Raw genomic sequence first — 18,809 nt, 5'->3', positions numbered from 1 at the left:
CATCCAAAAGAGAGAGTATCACGCAGGACGAAGGCTGCATGCCAAAGCGGCAAAGCGGTCAAAAGGCCCCGCAGGTGTCGACCGCCAATAGGCGCAGCGGCGGCCGCTCGTGGGCGCCGGAGAAAAAGGCGCGGTCAAAAAAGACCTGCATGAAGCGACGCCACCGTATAACGATGGAGAGGGGAGAGGCCAAGGCAGCAAGAGTACATGAAAAGCTGGCTATACAGTTTTTACTTTTTCTCTCTCGCTCCCGTGACCGACCGGAAGATTATTTACCGGCGAAAAGTTTTTCTGGGCGGGCAAATTAACTGGGACAATACGACAAGGTGGTACATCCATTCATAATTCATTCATCGTGCTGCAACAGCACGGATCGGAGTATGCATGTAGGCTGGGCTGCAGTGCATTTGTTCCCTTCGTTGGGTGGGGTCTGTCGGTGGCGGGTGACCCTCTTCCTCTATCTCTTATCGCCGCTGGAAATTGAGGTACTTGATGGCCAGGGCGAAGACGACGGCGAAGAGGACGCAGAAGCCGGCCACCATGGCCGCGACGGCGCCGAGGAAGTCATGGCGGAACCCGAAGTGCTCCTCCAGGAACGCCACCACGGTGGTGGAGGTGACGCCGTCGGCCAGCAGCAGGGGCTGGTCCAGGTCGCCGAACTGAGAGGTCAGGAGCCCGTAGAGCGTCCAAGACACCGGGTTGGCCCAGTAGTACCACCTCCACCACACTGGGATGCGCTGCGTAGAGAAAACAGACGGTAAATCGGTCAGTGCTGCTGCTGCCGCAACGAAGAGCACCCTCCAGCTGAAGCTGAAGTGCAAATAACATTGGTATAACATGCAGTGTCAACACTATTGCCCCTGACACGGGAGCAAAGGGGTTGTCAGACAAATAGTTCCCAGAGAGTAAACCAACGAGAGTGTGGATTGGAACCCGGTCATCTTGATCTTGTAACGGTGTCTTGATCGAACATTTTTTTTACAAACTTTTTTTCTTTGTTACTATATACCGGAAAAAAAACTCTATCATGCTAGCTTTTCAAAAAAAAAACATGTAGTGTCTACATGAGCTACCCATTCAAGGTATTTTAGAAGTAGAAATTTTAGGATAAATAGTTCAAACTCTCTAAGTAAAAGAAAAACAAACTTGGACCAAAAATATTACTTCTTTTTAACTTTTTTTCCTTGAGACAGAGGGAGGGGGAGAGAGAGGACCTTTTCTTCAAGAGAGAATTACATGTATGGCCTCCAAAAAAGTGTCTTTCTTCTATGGCCTCATTTTTTCCAAACTTACCTGTAAGGCCCAAAAGCGAAATTTCCTTACTTATATGGCCTTCTGTCCATTTATGTTAGCCTTCACCGTTAAATCTCTCATCTCAGATACGAGAAATGTCCAAACTACCCTTCCTTCTTTCCCTCCACTACACAGACCGCTTCTCGATTCGCATCGGTGAAAAAAAAAGTAGACAGAGGCGGAGGCCATCGAGCCATGGCCGACGACCCTTACTCCCTAGGCTTCCCGTCGCCGGCGGATAGCGGGGGGGGGGGGCGGATCCGGCTCGGCGCGGGAACCAGCCCGCGCGCAGCCGACCGTGCGTGGCCGCAGACGACCGCGCGGGGGAGGGGCGGCTGCCCGCCTGGTCTGGCTCGCCCGACCGGAGGTCGTCCTGGGTCGCGAGGAGGAGACAAAGGGAGGAGCCCGCAAGGCCGCAGCAGCTTGCCCGGCGGCTGGCCGTGGCCACCCCGGCGCGTCGGCTGCAGAGGGCCCGCGAGGAGGCAAGGGGAAGCAAACGCGAGGCCGCAGCAGTTTCGTTTCAATCAGTAACTGTATATTTGCATGTTCTGACTCTAACAGCCGCGACCCAAAATACAAGATACATTCGTCCTTTGGATAGCGCTACAGGCAAAAGAGTCAATATATATTTTTGGTCTTCTTCAACAACGAGACCAAAAGACAACCCTTTCTGCAAATAAAACTCCAGGAGAGAAGATACTCAAATTTGGGTTATGCCTGTCCTGACATCTAAAATGGGTCTTCCATATAGATATTCTATTGGAGGCTATAAGTATTGTGTTAGAGACCTATTTTAGGTTTGGGTTCCGCAATGGGTCTCCTGGAGACAGCATGCGGTGAACACTCTGATGCTCTGCATGCTAATCGTAAGGTGGAAAAGGGCAGAGCTCAGGCGTCGTGCGCGGCAGGCTCGTAACAAGCAAGACTGATCTTAACTTGCATGCATGTAATTTGGTGGCTAGTAGGAAAGTCGCTTTCTCGGTACAATTGGTCTAACCGAGAATCATGTTCCTGGAACGGTGTTCATTTTGATAGCAGAATATAACATTCAAAGATGGTCCGATTTTGCTCCTGTGGACCTTCTGGTGCGCAGATGACCATTCATTACTGCATATGGTCTATGGTGATGCATTTGTGCAAATCTAAAACAGAGAGACTAAATTCTACATTTAATTTTTTTTTGCCAGGGGTAAAATGACCCACTTAACACCGTAAGTGTCTGAAATGGACAGAAGGCCATATAAGTAAGGAAATTTCGTTTTGAGGCCTTACATGTAAGTTCAAAAAAAAAAAAAAGAGGCCATGAAAGGAAGACACTTTTTTGGAGGCTAATTCTCTCTTTCTTCGAAATCATTGGCAAGTGCGGTTTCGAGTTGTTGTGGACAATAGCCTTTACCGGACTACTATTGGGCCCATAACAGATAGGACTCATGCATTCTGCAGCTAGAGCCCAACCCGACAAAAAATATGGGCCCACCTAGGACTCCAGTCCCCCAAATGAAAATAAAAAAATGCATTTCAACTCTGGAATGCAAGCAACACTTTTTAACTTTTTGGACGAGACGTCACATGAAAAATTCACAATTATTGGTAGGCTATATGATTTAGAAATCAGCTACAGGACGTTAGGTGCAAATTATGGGGGCGCTAGTTTCTCCCATACCTTTCTTGGGATCATGAATCCACAGAAGAGATTCCACAGCGTGTAGAATGGAGCAGCAATAATAGGCGCGACCGTATGATTTGGAGTGATCGCCGTCGTCATCATGCCATAGAAAGTGAAGTACAGCAAAGTGAAGTACATGAAGAACAGGTACCACAGGAACTTGGCTGCTGTCCACTCAAATGATCCCAAACTGTAGAAGATTGTACCGTATATGAGTGACTGCACAAGGATGTAAGGGAACTCCACAGTGACCTGCCAATGAGTAATTGTTAGCGGGATCCCATTGTTAGCACAATGTTCTGAGCAATAATGATTTCTAAGGAGGGATAACACTCTGACAGGAATTACCAGAGAAAATGCAAAAGACAGCGCTGAATACATCCCAGCAGCTCGCTCTCTGTATGATACAAATCTTTCGATGGAGATCACAGGCTGAACAGAAGTAGCGTTGGTGATTCCTATGAACAGCACCGCTGCATACATGGCACCCATGGCATTGAATATATCATGTTGGGTCTCCCTGACAATTACACATCAACAAAAAATGTGCTCGGTTCAGCTCACCAGAAAGAGAACCATGTGTAAGTATTCAGATAAATTGCTATCAGGAAAATCAACAAGGGAGCATACCTTCTAGAACCGAATTTCCAGCACATGGTCCCAAACATCAAGGAAATAATAACTGTGTAGAAGAATCTAACTGCGGTGTATTGAGGGTTCCTCCAGTACGATAAGTTTTGCTTCCATAAGCAAGCAATATACTGAGCACAAAATGGTTGAGCATACTTTGTGGCGAAAGTAAGTTCTTTCGATTCGCTGCTCGGTCTGCTCAGGGCCTCAACAATTTCTCTGGTCTGCCTGAAATACAATAGCATAAACAAATGGTGAGGAAAAGGTGAAAATAAAAACCTAAGAGAATTTTAAAAGGGTATATTTATTTACTGAAATAATTTTGATTGCCGATAGCATTCAGCGAAATCCACTCCAAGAATCTGCTCCATCTGAGTGCTCGTAACTTCCAACATCCATGCAGCTGGATTATAGCCATCCCTTATTTTAGGCACTCCCGGAATTGCCTATTCCCAAATATGAGAGTGTAAGGACGGAGGCTTTGTGTAAGTTTGCGTCAGTGAGAAAACACATACTGCAAAACATACCTCAAAAAAGTCAACCAGATTACGCGATTTGGCACCTAAGGGGCCTGCATATATAAGTTGCCCTCCACGCTTCATGAATAAAAGCTGAGCAGCATATGTAAGTAAGTTAGCAGAGGAAAACTTTGTAATCATTATAAATAGTAACATCAGGGGGGAAATAGTAGGTTCAGTAAATGAGACCAATGGAACTTCCACCAATCAGGGTTCAGACTAAAAAATTCTCATCACGATGGTTGTTAAAGTAGATATTCCGTTCAAAAAAAATATTGTACTGTTTTCCTTCGTAGTGAAACTGGAAGTCTATAAACATATCTGTGTTGAAATATCCACTAATTAGTTTTTTTATAACTAATCAGTAGAGATTTCATCACAGATATGTAAGGCCTTTGGAATGTTTGTCAGTATGAAACGACTCTCGTGTTTATGGAATTGATAGCTATATAATGACTTCTCAGTTACTCCTTTTACCTCATCAAATGATTCAAATATGTCAATACTTGGCTGATGGATTGTGCAAACAATAGTCCGTCCTGTATTAACAATATTCCGCACTGTCCTCATTACAATGGCTGCAGATCTAGCATCCAATCCTGATGTAGGCTCATCCATGAACACAATAGAAGGATTTGCAACAAGCTCCACAGCGATTGTCAACCTTTTACGTTGTTCTGTCGACAAACCATTCACCCCAGGCAGACCAACAAGAGCACCACTTAAGGGATTCAACTCAACAAGTTCCATCACCTCTTCAACAAAAGCCTATGAAAGGGAACGCAAAGGATAAGGAGGACAAAAGGCGCATGTGATGTATAACCAATCAAGTCTTACCCTTTGAGTGTCTGCATCAACATGAGAAGGCAACCGGAGGCATGCTGAGTATAACAAAGACTCAATCACAGTCAAGCAAGGTGAATGGACATCATTCTGTTCACAATATCCGGATATCCTAGTGAAAGTCTCTTGGTTCTTAGGATACCCGGATATAGTGATGCTTCCTTCAATGAGACCTCCAGTCTTCCGGCCAGCTAAAACATCCATGAGGGTGGTTTTGCCAGCTCCACTGACTCCAACAAGAGCTGTTAGTATCCCTGGCCTAAATGCTCCAGTGACATCAACAAGCAGCTGCAGGCGGTCTTCTGCTATACCTTGCGTTTTTAATTCCTGCTAGCAGAACTGGATTATGAATGAATAGATACATATCTTTTTTTTTTCTGAGAAACCTCATTGCAAATGATCCAGCTCTGACGTACCACTGGTACATCAACATAGTAGTTGATATTCCTGAAGCACATACAAAGGGGTTGAAAAGGTAACACCATCCCCTTCTGTTCCTTGAGATTACCTGAAAGTGGAACGCAGTCAATATTCATGGCAAAAGCACTTTCATGAATGGGGAATTGTTTTTGTCATGTTGGTGTTATGAAAAAATAATTCATTCTTCTAGAATTACCGCTTAGTGAATTTGAATGCAGATATGATCTTAGCTCTAGGGATACCCTGTCATTCTTCCTCCTAGAATCCCTGTGCCGGACTTCATCTTTGGACACAACAGCTTGCAGATTACCGATAGCTGTGAAGGAGAAAAAACTGAGTGGGACTGAGAGGATTATATTTTAAGGGTCAATTTGTTTTGGCCTTAAAAGGTAAGCATACTTACGGTTGAGAAGTGTCAAGAACATTGTGAACAAGATGTTCAAAATAATAGCATAACCAAACAATGCTCCAACACCGATCCAAAACCAGTATTTTTCCTTGAATAATCCATATCCAGTAAGTATCGCTTCGCCCATTGTGATGGTCTGGTTTCCAAATTGCTGAAAAACAGCAAGCATGTATAAATAGAAAAATAAAATAGGTTTACAAGAAGAAAATTAAATTAATACTTATATCTTAAGTCATTTTGGTATTATAGCCTCAGAACATATGTATCGATGTTTTTGGTTGTGTACAACCAAACTACAAAACAAAACACATGTGCATTTGCTGAAACGAGAGAGGACTTAAAGTCAAGTATTACCTTGTTCCAAGAGTGCCCATGGAATTCGTTGACAGAAATAGCATTTTGTGCATACATCATAGGAGATACCCAATAACCCCAAATCCACCATACTGGTATGCTTTCTGTTAGTTATCGAGGGAACATTAGGTACATATAATCTTGAATTGTTATCAATAAGAAAACAGAGAGGCTCAACCTTTGGTTATGATGAATCCTCCAAGGATCATAACAACCAACAAAGCAAATGATCCAAAGGTGTTAGCGACTATCATATTGCGGCCCAAAGAGGCCATGACCCGGAAAAGAGCCAAAGATGTTTGGTGCAGAAAGAAAAGCAACAAAAATTGTCCCAAAAATCTGCAGATGAAAAAGGATCAACTTTCTAATGTCAAATGACTTCGACGCTCTGGTCAGAAGAAAAATGGAAAAAAGATAGTGTCAACTACCTTGTAAATTGGGGATCATAACCAACCACATAATATGTTACAAGCACCCACATTCCTGACTCGTAAAGTGAGGTTGGAATGCTCAAGAGCCAAGAAGGAAGTGTATATGCCCATGGTGGGTAGAAGTGCAGGTCCCTGTGCTTGTAAAGAACAGGAAGCTTTGTGACCAACATCGAGACTTCAGTGAAGCCATTGAACAGAATCATAACTATTGCAAAGTAAAGGGCACCAAGATAAATGATTCCATCATCAACTGAATCATGGTGCATTGTTGATCTGAAAAACACCGTCATTGTGATAAGGGCAACAAGAAGAAGCTGCCAAAAAGAGAGCATGTTAAAACGTCTTTGATTGGAATTGACAACAAAAATTAAAATACGCCATTAATCTCAAACTCACAACATCTGATTGGAAGCACAAAGATGTAAGAATACGTGTTTATCAATCTAATCATAAGCTATTATTCAATATTTAAGCATGATAGGATAACTTTTTTTGCATTAATTTGTTAGATGAGTGACTTCACAATTTCACAATATTATTGAGAATTCTGAGGTAAAAAATCAGGATAGGTTAGTGAGGGCAATGTGGTTTTTGGTTTTTACTCTGAGCAAGTTTTAGCTCTTATGTTAATGCATAAGCTTTTTGTATCAACCGTTCAACAGCATTATTACCTAGTGCATGTATTATATATTAGTTTGATACACGCAAATCATAATTGATAATACCTGAATGAATTTGAAGACATATATGAATGAGTTCCTTTTCATGAGCAGACGCTGCCACTGGTAGTTGGACTTGAGAAGCTCAAGCCTCTTGACACCGTAATTTGATGTACAAAGGGCTGCAGGATGATTGCGATGTCTGTTGTATGGCACAGTTAATTCCTGATGCAATCTCTTACCAATAATAAATGTTTTAAAGGCTTCAGCAAATTTCGATACAGAAACAAACTGGTATGGATAATCATAGTGGCACCAATACTGCTGCTGATCTTTCTTGGACAAAACCTGCAATGGAAGCAACGTGAATCCACAAGAAATTCCAGTTGATATAGAATTAAAAAGTGCAGAGGTGCGTACTTCTTGCAAAAAATCAGCCACATTTTTTCTTTCTGGACACCTGAATCCCATAGCAGCAAAAAAATCAACAGCATATTCACGTGGACCTTGGTATACGATTTGACCTTCAGCTATAAGAATGACATCATCAAATAGCTCATATGTTTCCGGAGCTGGCTGCAGCAAGGATATGATTGTAGTGCCGTCAAGGGCATGTGTGGAATGCCTTAGGTATTTGATAATCTGATATGTAGTTGCACTGTCAAGGCCTGTCGATATCTCATCCATAAACAGCACACGGGCAGAACCAACTAGCAATTCACCTGCAAGTACCACGATATTAGCACAACTTGCACACTGAAAAGAGCATGCAACATTGCAAATTGCAATACTGACAGCACTAGCATACATAAATGGCAGTAATATGCAGTAACCTGTTGTCAGGCGTTTCTTTTGCCCTCCGGAGATCCCTTTGATCATTTCATCTCCAACAATAGTATCAGCACAGATGTCCAGCCCTAAAATCTTGGCTAGATCAAAATTAGCAATTCAGAAGTCTTGGCACAGTAAAGTAATCAATAGGTTACCAAAAAAAAATGTGCTAACAGCTTTTGAAAATAATGAGAAAAATAAGATTTAGAAAAGAGTGTGTCCACTAACAGTTGTAGAATAAAATCATAAAGAATTTGTAAATTAATGAGGTCAGCATAAAAAATAATATAGCAAACACAAAAGAAACATTGTTTTGAGAATGTCCAAAGCACATAGACAAATAGCTGAAAGAGATGCATCCCATACCATACCTTCATTATATACTCTGCCACGAGGCTTGTCTGCTTACCCTCAAGAGCCAACGCCTGAAAAGTTGAGAACAATATTTATGACACAATAATTAAATAATTATATAATCATTCTGCCTAGATGTAGCCTACCTTCATGAACACATCTAGGTCCTCATCAGGTTTTATCCCCGCATTCTTTTCTCTCCTCAGCAGTTCAACAAGCATGTCTGCAGGTTGGTTGATGTCAAAAATCAAACAATCAAGGAACAGCAAAACTTGACTAATTCGTGGTGCAGTGACCTACCATACTTTATTCCAACACCCTGACAGCGCCCGGCAAACTCCAGAGTTTCCCTGACCGTCATCTCTGAAGCATGCCAGTCTTGCTGACTGACATAAGCAGATGTTCGCTGAGGCACGAATTCGTTCAAATGGTGGCCGTTGTAAGTAATGTTCCCGGACATCTACAACAAATTTGGGTGCTTCCTGTCAGTAACAAGTTGTGGGGCCTGAAAAGGCTCATTTTGCTGATGAGAATCCATTGTCAATAGAAGATGCCAGTCCGGCAGTCCAGCCTCGTGATGGACAAAGAATGAATTGAATTAACCCAGATACAAAGAGTCACCCATCATTTTTGAGGAACAAGCATTCAAAGACAGAAAAGTGATTGATGTGATGTTACAAACCTTTAGTCCAGGACCGAGCCGTCCAGCAAGAGCAAGGAACAAGGTGGTCTTCCCGGAACTTGGAGGGCCCAAAAGCAGTGTCATTCTGCAGCACAAACCAATGCATGTGCACATTGAAGCAGAGCTTAATTTGGTGTTCCATAAATAAAAAACAATGATATGCAGGGGGGAAACAGATTCTCCACACGCACCTTGATGGGCGAATTACCCCACTGATGTTGTCTAAAATTGGCAGTTTAACTCTTCCCCCTCGATAGATCCTCAGACACCTCAGAAACGCCTATTAAAGAGAACAAGATAAGGATGTCAATATTTAAATTCTACAAGAGTAAAACTGATGCAGTAATTCTTCCACTGCTGTAGAAAACTTGTTTAATCGTCACTTTCACATGGAGAACTAGTTTCGAACAACCGATATAATGAAGAACGTAAAATTGACGAAAATTCTGCAGTTAGGAGCTATGGGCCAACCTCTGTCATGTTGCATATGAAGTTCGGGATGGTCGGTAGCGCCCTGCTCCCGACATGCACGTAGGCGTCCACTGTCAGATCCTCATACCTCACTTCGATCTTGGGGAACTCTATATGCACTCTGCAGGAGCGAGGAGACCAGAAAAACAACAGAGTTTCAGAGCCCAAAAGCAAGATCAGCACAACATGTGATGCCGCGATACAAATTTACGCATGTGCTTCCGAAGGAGGCAAATTATTTGACATAAGCGACCAGCGGGCACGTACGCAGCTCATCATACGAGTAGCACGAGCAAAATCTACCAGCGCTGCTGCCAGCAGGCGATCTGGTGATCACTTCGTCATACGAGTAGCACGAGCAAAGTCATCTCGGTGGGCGGCGGGCTCATCCATGGTACGAGGACGTCTCCTGCGGTCGACAACCGAGGAAACCTCTACGCGTTCGACCTCGCCACCGGCGGCGGCTGGAGAAGGCTAGTAGTAAAGGTCGCCCGCGAGAGGTTCTTGATCCAGCAGACGCCGTGGAAGGAGGAGCTGGAGCCCGGCCTCGCGGGGACGCGGAGTAGCAAGAGGCGCAGGACGCGGCGGTACCTCCTCCAGCGACAACAACAAGCTGCTGATGGTCCGCTGGAGCATCGTCAAGGAAGACGGCGGCGTCTACACCATCTTCTTGAGCCCGGTGGTGATGGGGTTAAGCGTGTTCCAACAGGACTACTCGAACGACGATGATGACAGCGGCGGCGGCACGTGGGCATGGTCGGAGGTGATGTCTACCGGCGCGTTGGAGGACCAGTCTCTCTTCGCGGTCGCCCTCCGCGCGTCGGTTACAGGTACGCCGTGGACGCCGACGGTGACGAAGGGTTCACCAGCAATGCCAGGTACGGCACGTAGGGTTAGGGCGGAAGTGGAACCTTCGCGTCTGCGGCGTGTACGACCTGCGGGACCGGACGGCCGGCCGGATCCGCGGCTCTGGAACGGTGGGGAGACGAGGTGGGCGGAGGACAGAGACGGCGGCGATGGTGAACGGACGGAGTTCGTGCCGTCTGAGTTTTGTATGTATTCGCTAGCTGCGTTTAGGTTGAGGGCCACGTGGTTCTTGCCACATGCGTGCAGCTAGCACTAGCACTAGCTAGCAGCGAGAGATGACTTGTTCGAAATTTTTCATCAGTCAACAAATAACAAATGTAATGCGCGCTGCTGCGTTGGGATGTATCCGTGGAACCTTCTGATTTGGTTGACGGTTGAATTATCTTTAATTTGTCCGGACCTGTTCTTTATTTAGAGCATCCCCATTAGTAAATCAATGACTTTTTTTTTTCGAGTCGCTAAATAAAATTAGAGTTTTGCTATTTATCTGTCATCAGTTTTTTTAAAGTTGTATCTATTAAATTTCTATACGTCGGATCATGCTTTGGGATTTAACGTCCCGAAGTGAACATGGGGCTATTACACGGGTCAGATCTGTCTACATCCTACAGCCTGTTGGGTTTCGGTTGGCTGGTTTATATCGTTGCTGGTTCGTGAAGAAGCACTGTTGGCTAGTTTACATGAGAAAAAAATACTGTTTTGACTGAAAATTTACAATTGTTTACTGACAAGCCATAGCCAGCCTGTTTATTTGGCTATGACTTATCGTAAACGATCATAAATTTTCAACAAAAACAATATTTTTCTCTCACATAAATCAGTCAGGAGTACTTCTTCGTGAACCTACTAACAGCCGCCCGAACAGGCTGACCGCTGGTGCTCTGCCTCCGGCTTCCGCGTCCGCACGCGGAGGCCCAATCGTCAGTGGGCCATGCCCTGGAAGCTTCTGATTCTGAGGCCGCGTTCACTTTGCAAATTTTTTGAACTCGATGAATAGTACAACTTTCGTCTTATTTGGTAAATATTATCCAATCGTGGAGCAACTAGGCTTAAAAAATTCATCTCGTGATTTCCAACTAAACTATATAATTAGTTATTTTTTTTTACCTACATTTAATACTCCGTGCAAGTGCCTAAAAATTGATGCTATGGCTGAACAGCCCGTTCGGAGAAGAAAAATCTTCGAGGTCACTGGTCATCGGTATCACTAACCGCGAAGGCGAAGCCTATCCGCGGTAGCACCTGCCAGGCTCCCTCCCAATTCCCAAACCCTGCGGATGGGCCGCTTGGGCCCACATGTCAGGCAACGCGTGCGTGGGTCCTTTTGGCCGCACCACACTGAACGTAGCGAGCGCTTCTAGAAGCTTCTGCGCAAGCTCGTCCCTCGTCAGCGCGCCGCCCGCGCGTGCCGTGCGGAGGCTGCGAAGTGGGGGCGTTCGTACACCTCCGGACGCAGAGAGAGACGACGAGGAGAGACAAAATAATTTTTTAACTGGGACTGGGAGACAGCGACACAGGGCAAAGCATGATGACGGATTGACGGGCGAGCAAATTAAATGCAGGAGTGTACTACTCACGCGTCGAAGCGGCTGCGTATGCGACGGAAGAAGTGCTCGGCGTCACCAGAGTCGGCGAGGAGGCGGTCGACGAGCGCGGTGCGGTCGCCGGAGGAGAGCCCGGCGACGTCGACCTCGCAGAGCACGTCGTCCCCCGCGACGGCCGCGGCCCCGTTGGGAGCCGGCGACCTGAGCAGGCCCCGTCGCGCGCGGGTGACGGTGGGGAGCCGCTGCAACGCCGCCCACCGCAGCGCCTCCCTCTCGTCCTCCGCCTCCCGCCACGACCCCGAGCGCGAGAACGCCGCCTCCGCCGCCCACATCGTCTCGCCCCCGATCGGTCTCCCCCGCCCCGCCAAACCCTAGCTAGCTGCCGCTGCCCGCGCCCCTTCCGCTGGGTGGGTGGCGCGGCAGTGCGGGGATTTAAGGAGGGATTACTGGCAGTGGCAGGCGGTGGTAATGGCGGACTGGGGAGGGAGGGGGTGGATCCACCGACTCGCTTGCATTTATGGCGCGCGCGGCCATGGCCGCCTTCTCTCTCTCTCCTTCGATCATCAGTCGCCCCGGCCTTTCACTTTCTGCTTTGCCCCTGTAATCCTCGGGGGTTTTAGCGGAGACCTGGAAGGTGAGGGCGACAGGATCACAGGAAAAGGAGGGAAATGGGGAGGCCGTGCACCGGCTTTCCAGTTCAGACTTCAGACTCCAGTGAGACTCCCCGGGTTTGGTTCTTTTTGGCCTGTTCGTGGGCCCATTTAATAAATAGCCTTTCATTTACTTCCTTTTTACTGTTTATTACCGGCCCACGGTAATTCCTCTGTGTCTAAGATCCAAAACACTATCCATTTTAAATCATATATATAGTTTATTTTTTATTAATTCGAACTTTCTCTAAATTTGGCTAAATTAGCATCTACAATATCAAATTAGTCTCGTTAACTTCTTTACAAATTGTCTCTAGATAAAACATATTTTATTTGAACTTGTAGATGTTAATATATCTTTTGAAAAACTTTAAATCTACAGTGTAGAGAAGTTTGACTTAGGGCTCGTTTGTTTTAGTTTTTTTATGGCTTCTGTGAGCCCGAAGCCAAAAGATGAAACAAACAGTCCTACCGTTGAGCTGGGATTTGAAAAGTTGACTTCTGAGGAAATAAACTAAAAGCTTAAAAAACATGCTAAGGGGGCTTCTCTAGCTTTTAGTGTGTTTAGAAACTAAAAAATTATTACAAAAGTGAATAAAAAAAAAGACAAAATCTAGAAACCAGAAGCTAGAAAGCAGGGGCGAATCCAGGATACCATGTCAGGGTCAAGCACTTAGCAACGAGGTCAAAGATGTGTCGATTCTCTATTTGAAAGAGTATTTTGCAGGTGGATGTAAGAACTTTTAGTGAGTTTTCAGAAAGTTTCAGGGCTAAGTGGCCCTGGCGACTACACGTAGATTTGCCCCTCCCAAAGAGCTAGTCTTTGAGCCAAGAAACCAAAAGCTATAGCTCAAACAACATGCACTTATTAGGAGAGAAGCTAGATTAACCAATAATTTGGAACAAACTGAAAAGGCACATTGACATTGAAATGCTTTTACCATTTCACATTGAGATCTTGACAGTTTTTCATTATGAAATTCTAGCGTTCCAATGATGACGTGTGAGCTGTTTTCGCCGTGGCTGCAAGCGTTTGCATGGCATGGCACCACAGCGAGCGAGCAAGGAAGAGACAAGGACAAGGACGGTCGTACGTGTACATGTTTACAGTTGCACGGCAAGCTAGCACGAGCTGGTTGCCAGCGCCAACAGGTTGGCGCCACGGATGGATGGCCCCGTCACACGTGAAGAAGCACCCTGGCCGTGTGACGTGCGCTTCTCTTATAATCCGTCTTTTTTAGCTTATTTTTTCAGTCAAATAGTATTTTTCTTTTACAACAAATCAGTTAGAACAGTATTTCGATTTGTTTTTTCAGCGAAACGAACGGTGCGTGTGACTGTGATTTGATAAATAAAAAAAGAACAGTGCTGCCTTGTTGCTACTGCATGCCTAATACCTATAGTGCAGGCTAGCTCTGCACTGCACTGTCCTAGTGGTTGTTGGGCCTTGTTTAGATGCCATCCAAATTCCAAGTTTTTTCACTCTCTCTCCATCACATCAATTTTTAACCATTTGCATGGAGTATTAAATATAGGTAAAAAAAATAACTAATTGTACAGTTTAGTTCGAAATCACGAGATGAATCTTTTGAGCCTAGTTGGTCCACGATTGGACAATATTTATCAAATAAGACGAAAGTGCTACTATTCATCAGGTTGAAATTTTTTCACAATCTAAACGAGGCCTTGGTTGCAGTACTTGGCTCGAGTCAGCACGTTGTACGTACTCCGATCTTCAAGCTGAGTACCGTGGTGAGCAAACCAAACCGGAGACTTGGTGATGACCAAATTAAGGGTTCAGTGGTTCACGACGACAGTGGCAGGTAGAAGGATGGCATGGTACTGCTCTGACGATCGAGTATAGCCTAGGGGCAGGCATGCATTTAGCATCGCGAGCAGGGGGAAGATGAAACTGAAAGGAAGAAGAAATTGGAGAGAGGCCAGCCGGGCGTGGCCGGCGTTGGAGACACCATGGGGGCCGCCGAGATACAGATACAATATTTCGACTTGTTCGGTTTGTTTTTTCAGTCAAAACAGTATTTTTCTCTCACAACAATTCAGCCAGAACAGTATTTTTAATCAGTTTCAGCCAAGATTCAGCAAGGCGAACGGGCCACGGCTGCTTCTCTTGTCTTGGTCCATAGCCGGTGTCCCGGAGCCACAGCTCGCCGCAATAACTGCGGGTGTGTGTGCCTGCCTTCTCTTCGTTGAATTGTTGGGCGCGCGCGGCATTCATGGGCCAATAATATATGGCCTCCCGCCAACCGCAATTGCGAGCTGCCGTAACTACCCCCACGTCGTCGTCGACTCGTCATCGTCTATTATAGCTCCGTTTGGAACGCAGGAGTCTCGCAGGGATCCTCGCACGAAATGGCCCCGAACCCAACAAGAATCCAATTGCCTGCCTGTAACTCGGATCTCGCATTGCCGTCGCAGCAGTAGCCAGTAGGGGTGTCTTCTGGCTTGTATTGTCGTCTCTGCCATGTACGTGCTGTACTAGGAACTATAGGAAGCCACACGTTACACTCTCTCAGATCTCCAGTGGATCTGGCTGTCAGCCTGTGCGTCGGGCAACCCCTAGACAGCACAGCACCATGCAGGCACGCGAGCCGCCACGAGCATGTACAGTCTTCGGTGCTGTTACGCTTGAATGTTTACTCCTACTACCTCGCTGCACAGATCTGGAGTGAGATGAATGGCCATGGGGTTCTCTGAAAGTGAAGTCCGTCGAGTCGAGGCCACAGCGCATGCATGTATCGATCGTTGCCTGCACACAAGTGCACAATCCAACCATTCATCCCCGACTGAAAGCCCAGTGCCTCACACTTGACAAGTTTTCTGATCATCTGATATGAGCAGACCATCTTGTTAGGTTGATTTCCACGGTCAATTGGACCCTTGATCCACGTCCTGATCAGGGGCGCTCAGCCTTTCTACTGGCTGATGCCCCCCGTTGTATAGTGCCATAAAAGGACAGTGGGGGTTTGGGCACAAGGGACGAGGTTCACCGTAGCCGCCAGCGTCCCACCATGTCCTAACCCTAGTCCAATCTAGAAGGGCGCGCTGTACGTGACGGGAAGCGTCATCGCCTTCACCGCCGCCATTGGACCGCGTCTCCACGTCACTACTATCTCGGCGGCGGCGCCATGGCCGCGACTGCGCTCGACATGAGGTACATCAGCAAGTCCACTCATCTAAACTAAGAATTACCCACTGATCTACGCCTAGAAGTGCTTTCAGTAATATCAATGGTACCAGAGCCAGGTTTTCTAGTGTGTAGATCTAGACCGGGGTAGAATAGAGAGAAACAAATAGAAAGAGAGGATTAACCCTAGCAAAAAAGAAAAGAAACGGGCGGGCTCACCTTAAACCCACCACACCACTACCGCCGCCTCGGAGGTGCGTGGGAAGAAAACGAGTAAGGAAAGGCTAGGGGTAGCAGCAATTAGAAGGAGGTGAGAGATCCGATTTGGATCTAAGCAAAGGGTTCGATGCGAACCCAAACCCTAGTCGGGGAAGATGCACAGAGGCAGAGGGATCGAACACGAACCCTAACCCGCAAAGAGCCAGTCGGGGAAGATGAACAGAGGGTTCGACCCCGAACCCAACCCTAACCCTAACCTAGAAGAAGGACGTACAGGGGGGAGGAGCCTACCTGGGTTTTCCTCGCCGTTGTCGCCACCGCCGTCGTGTGAGAAGATTACCACGTTGTCGCCTCGCCGGAGCGCGAGAAGAAAGCCAAGCCCGCTGGCTCGAGCTCAGGGTACGCTTGCTAGGGCGCCGCCGCTAGGCCTCTCAACGGCGGCGCGCTCACCTGAAGGGGAGCGCGCGCCGGTGAAGGGGCCGGCGATGGCGCCACCATCCCTCCGTCGTGGGCTCGCTCCGGTGGCTCTCTGTGCTCACTCGCTCAGTGTTGAGCCACTGAGAGAGAGAAAGGGAAGAGAGGAGTGAGCTAGGGTTCGGGGGGAGCAGCACCGTCATGTTGTTTTGTTTCGCCGAGACGCGCGCTCAGCCGTTGATCTCCATCGAACAGCGCAGAAGCGACAGGCTAGAGGCCGGCCCAGGCAGGCGTGAGCGAGCGGGTGGCTTTGCCAGCCTAGGCCCAGGTTGCGCCCTGGGAAGGCGTAGCGCGCGCAAGCAAGGTGGGCCGGGCTGAAAGCAGTCCGGGCCGAAGAAACAGTAAAGAATTGAGTCCATTTTTTCTTATTCTTTTTCCAGTAAAATGGTTAATTTCTGGAAATTGATGAATGGCTCAAAGAAAATTAGTTAAGAGAATTTTTCTATGGGTAAAATTCACCAATTATGTTTAAGTTTCCGCTGTAAAGTTTAATGTTTATTATCTTCTAATTAAATTCGAACCAACAGGAGAATTTAATTCCAAGAGCAGTTATATTTAGTAAACTATGATTATGTTAATTCTCTAATTAAATTGGAACCAACTAGAAAATTTAAATTAGAGGAGTGTTCGTTTTTGTTTAAGTAAGATTATGCTATTGTTATTTTCTGGCAAACGTTGATGATGATAATATTATAATGAATTTAAGTTTAAAGTTTAAATCTCTGATAAATTTTACACCAACGTGGTCAACTTTTCAGAGAGTAGATAAGGACCAAGAAATACTTCTGAACTAAAAGAATGCATTTCATTATCAAGTTTCCGCTGCAATGATGTTGATTATCTTCCAATTAAATTCGAACCAACGGGAGAATTTAATTTTAAAAAGTAGTTACATGGATTTCAAGTTAATTTATGAGTTTTATGCATTAATTCTATTTTCTGCCCAACGGTGATGTAGAATTGATGCAGAAGCATATTGCATGTTTTATTTTTAATCGACGAGATCACTCGGCTGCATGTCAACGGGCTGCAATGCTGGGGTATGTGAATGAAAAGGCTTGAGTCAAGTCAGTTTATGACAATTTTTTTGTTAGTTTACTAATTTTCTGATTAAATTGTAACCGACGGAAAGATTTAATTAGAAAATGAAGTATAAGTGAATGTTTTAGTCGTCATGGCTAAGTTTTCATATAGATGTATCCCGCATGGAGAGAAGTTTTGGTATAGTACTTATACTAGTCAATCCTGCATAGCGGGAGAAGTTTTGTAATGATTCACATGTTTTGTATCCCGCATAGCGAGAGAAGTTTGGGTAGCTCTTATGCTGTCCTAGTATTTGACCGTGGCACGATAGAAATGCATCGTCATGGTCAACACTAACCAAAGGATAAGAAAAGATGCCAGCGTGACTTGCAAAAGTACTGCTAATGAAAGACCTCATTGAGTTCTTGAAGTGAAATAAGGAAAGTGTACTCCTAAATGGATCAAGAAATAACTTTGTTTATATAACATAATCATGTGAATGAAGTAAGTTATAAGTGTCTCCTCGTTTATAGGTTTTCTGAATAAGTTCTCAAAATTATGGCAGTAAAGTCCATGCCATATTTCGAAGGGGGAATATTAAGATCAATTAAGAAAAATACTCTTCATTAAGAATGAGATAAAGATCAATTCAATTAAGATGAATGCGGCCGTTGGAGGAGTACAACGATTACAACAATGATATCCCTAAGCAGAGAAATAGCTAAATTCCTGGACCTTTTAAAGTTCTGACAGGAAGATAGCATAGTCAGCCTCAAAGATGTTAAGGTGGTGCTTAAAGCGTCATATGAGGTTTTAACAGATTAAATCCAAAATAAGATATTTGAAGATACACCATTTTTAAAAAAGATAGGAAGATCTGGGGGAGCATGGTACGTAGAGGTATGTAGAGACCTAAGACTTGAAGAGAAGAGGGATTGCGTGCCTACTCCAGTGACTCAGGAGCAACAAGTTTCTTATTACCTGTTGATGTTGTATGACTAATACAACACCTATTGTTAGCTCTTCAAAGAAGATAAATAATGTTAACAAGGATCTTGTAATACAGGAGCCTATAGAATCAATTGTCTCTTGGTAATGAAGAGCAACAACAGCTCCATATGAAAGTACCAGTAGCTGAGGCCCCAGAAGGTCTCAAAGAATTAGTAAACCAGTTTTTCTGATGATTATGAAGTCTATGTTAGTAAAGAAATTCAAATGGAGGGTGATCCCACCTCATTTGAAGAAGCCATGAGAAGCGTTTACTCGTTTAAATGGTAAGAAGCTATGGAAGTTGAAATGAATTCGATGAATACCAATGATGTTTGG

At 45.3% G+C, this 18,809-nt stretch overlaps 1 protein-coding gene across 1 annotated transcript; it reads right to left on the bottom strand.

Annotated features, from left to right (window-relative positions):
• Positions 1-222: 222 nt before the first annotated feature.
• On the bottom strand, positions 223-12,501 carry LOC136449508 (ABC transporter G family member 31-like). The gene is made up of 24 exons (XM_066449552.1): positions 12,006-12,501; positions 9,562-9,682; positions 9,282-9,370; positions 9,091-9,175; positions 8,709-8,868; positions 8,555-8,631; positions 8,426-8,479; positions 8,057-8,147; positions 7,644-7,945; positions 7,290-7,571; positions 6,562-6,878; positions 6,312-6,472; positions 6,134-6,237; positions 5,774-5,930; positions 5,567-5,686; positions 5,367-5,458; positions 4,945-5,277; positions 4,585-4,875; positions 4,117-4,200; positions 3,902-4,035; positions 3,590-3,817; positions 3,308-3,479; positions 2,957-3,211; positions 223-737 (listed from the first exon to the last, which is right to left on the bottom strand). Exons 1-24 carry the CDS (start codon positions 12,302-12,304, stop codon positions 465-467), a joined length of 4,281 nt encoding a protein of 1,426 aa, XP_066305649.1. The 5' UTR covers positions 12,305-12,501; the 3' UTR covers positions 223-464.
• Between the last annotated feature and the right edge of the window lie 6,308 nt (positions 12,502-18,809).

Source organism: Miscanthus floridulus, chromosome 5, assembly GCF_019320115.1.
Source record: "Miscanthus floridulus cultivar M001 chromosome 5, ASM1932011v1, whole genome shotgun sequence".
NCBI classification, from domain to species: Eukaryota; Viridiplantae; Streptophyta; class Magnoliopsida; order Poales; family Poaceae; genus Miscanthus; species Miscanthus floridulus.
The sequence above is the reverse complement of the archived record's forward strand: the minus strand, read 5'-3'. Positions and strand labels throughout refer to the sequence as shown.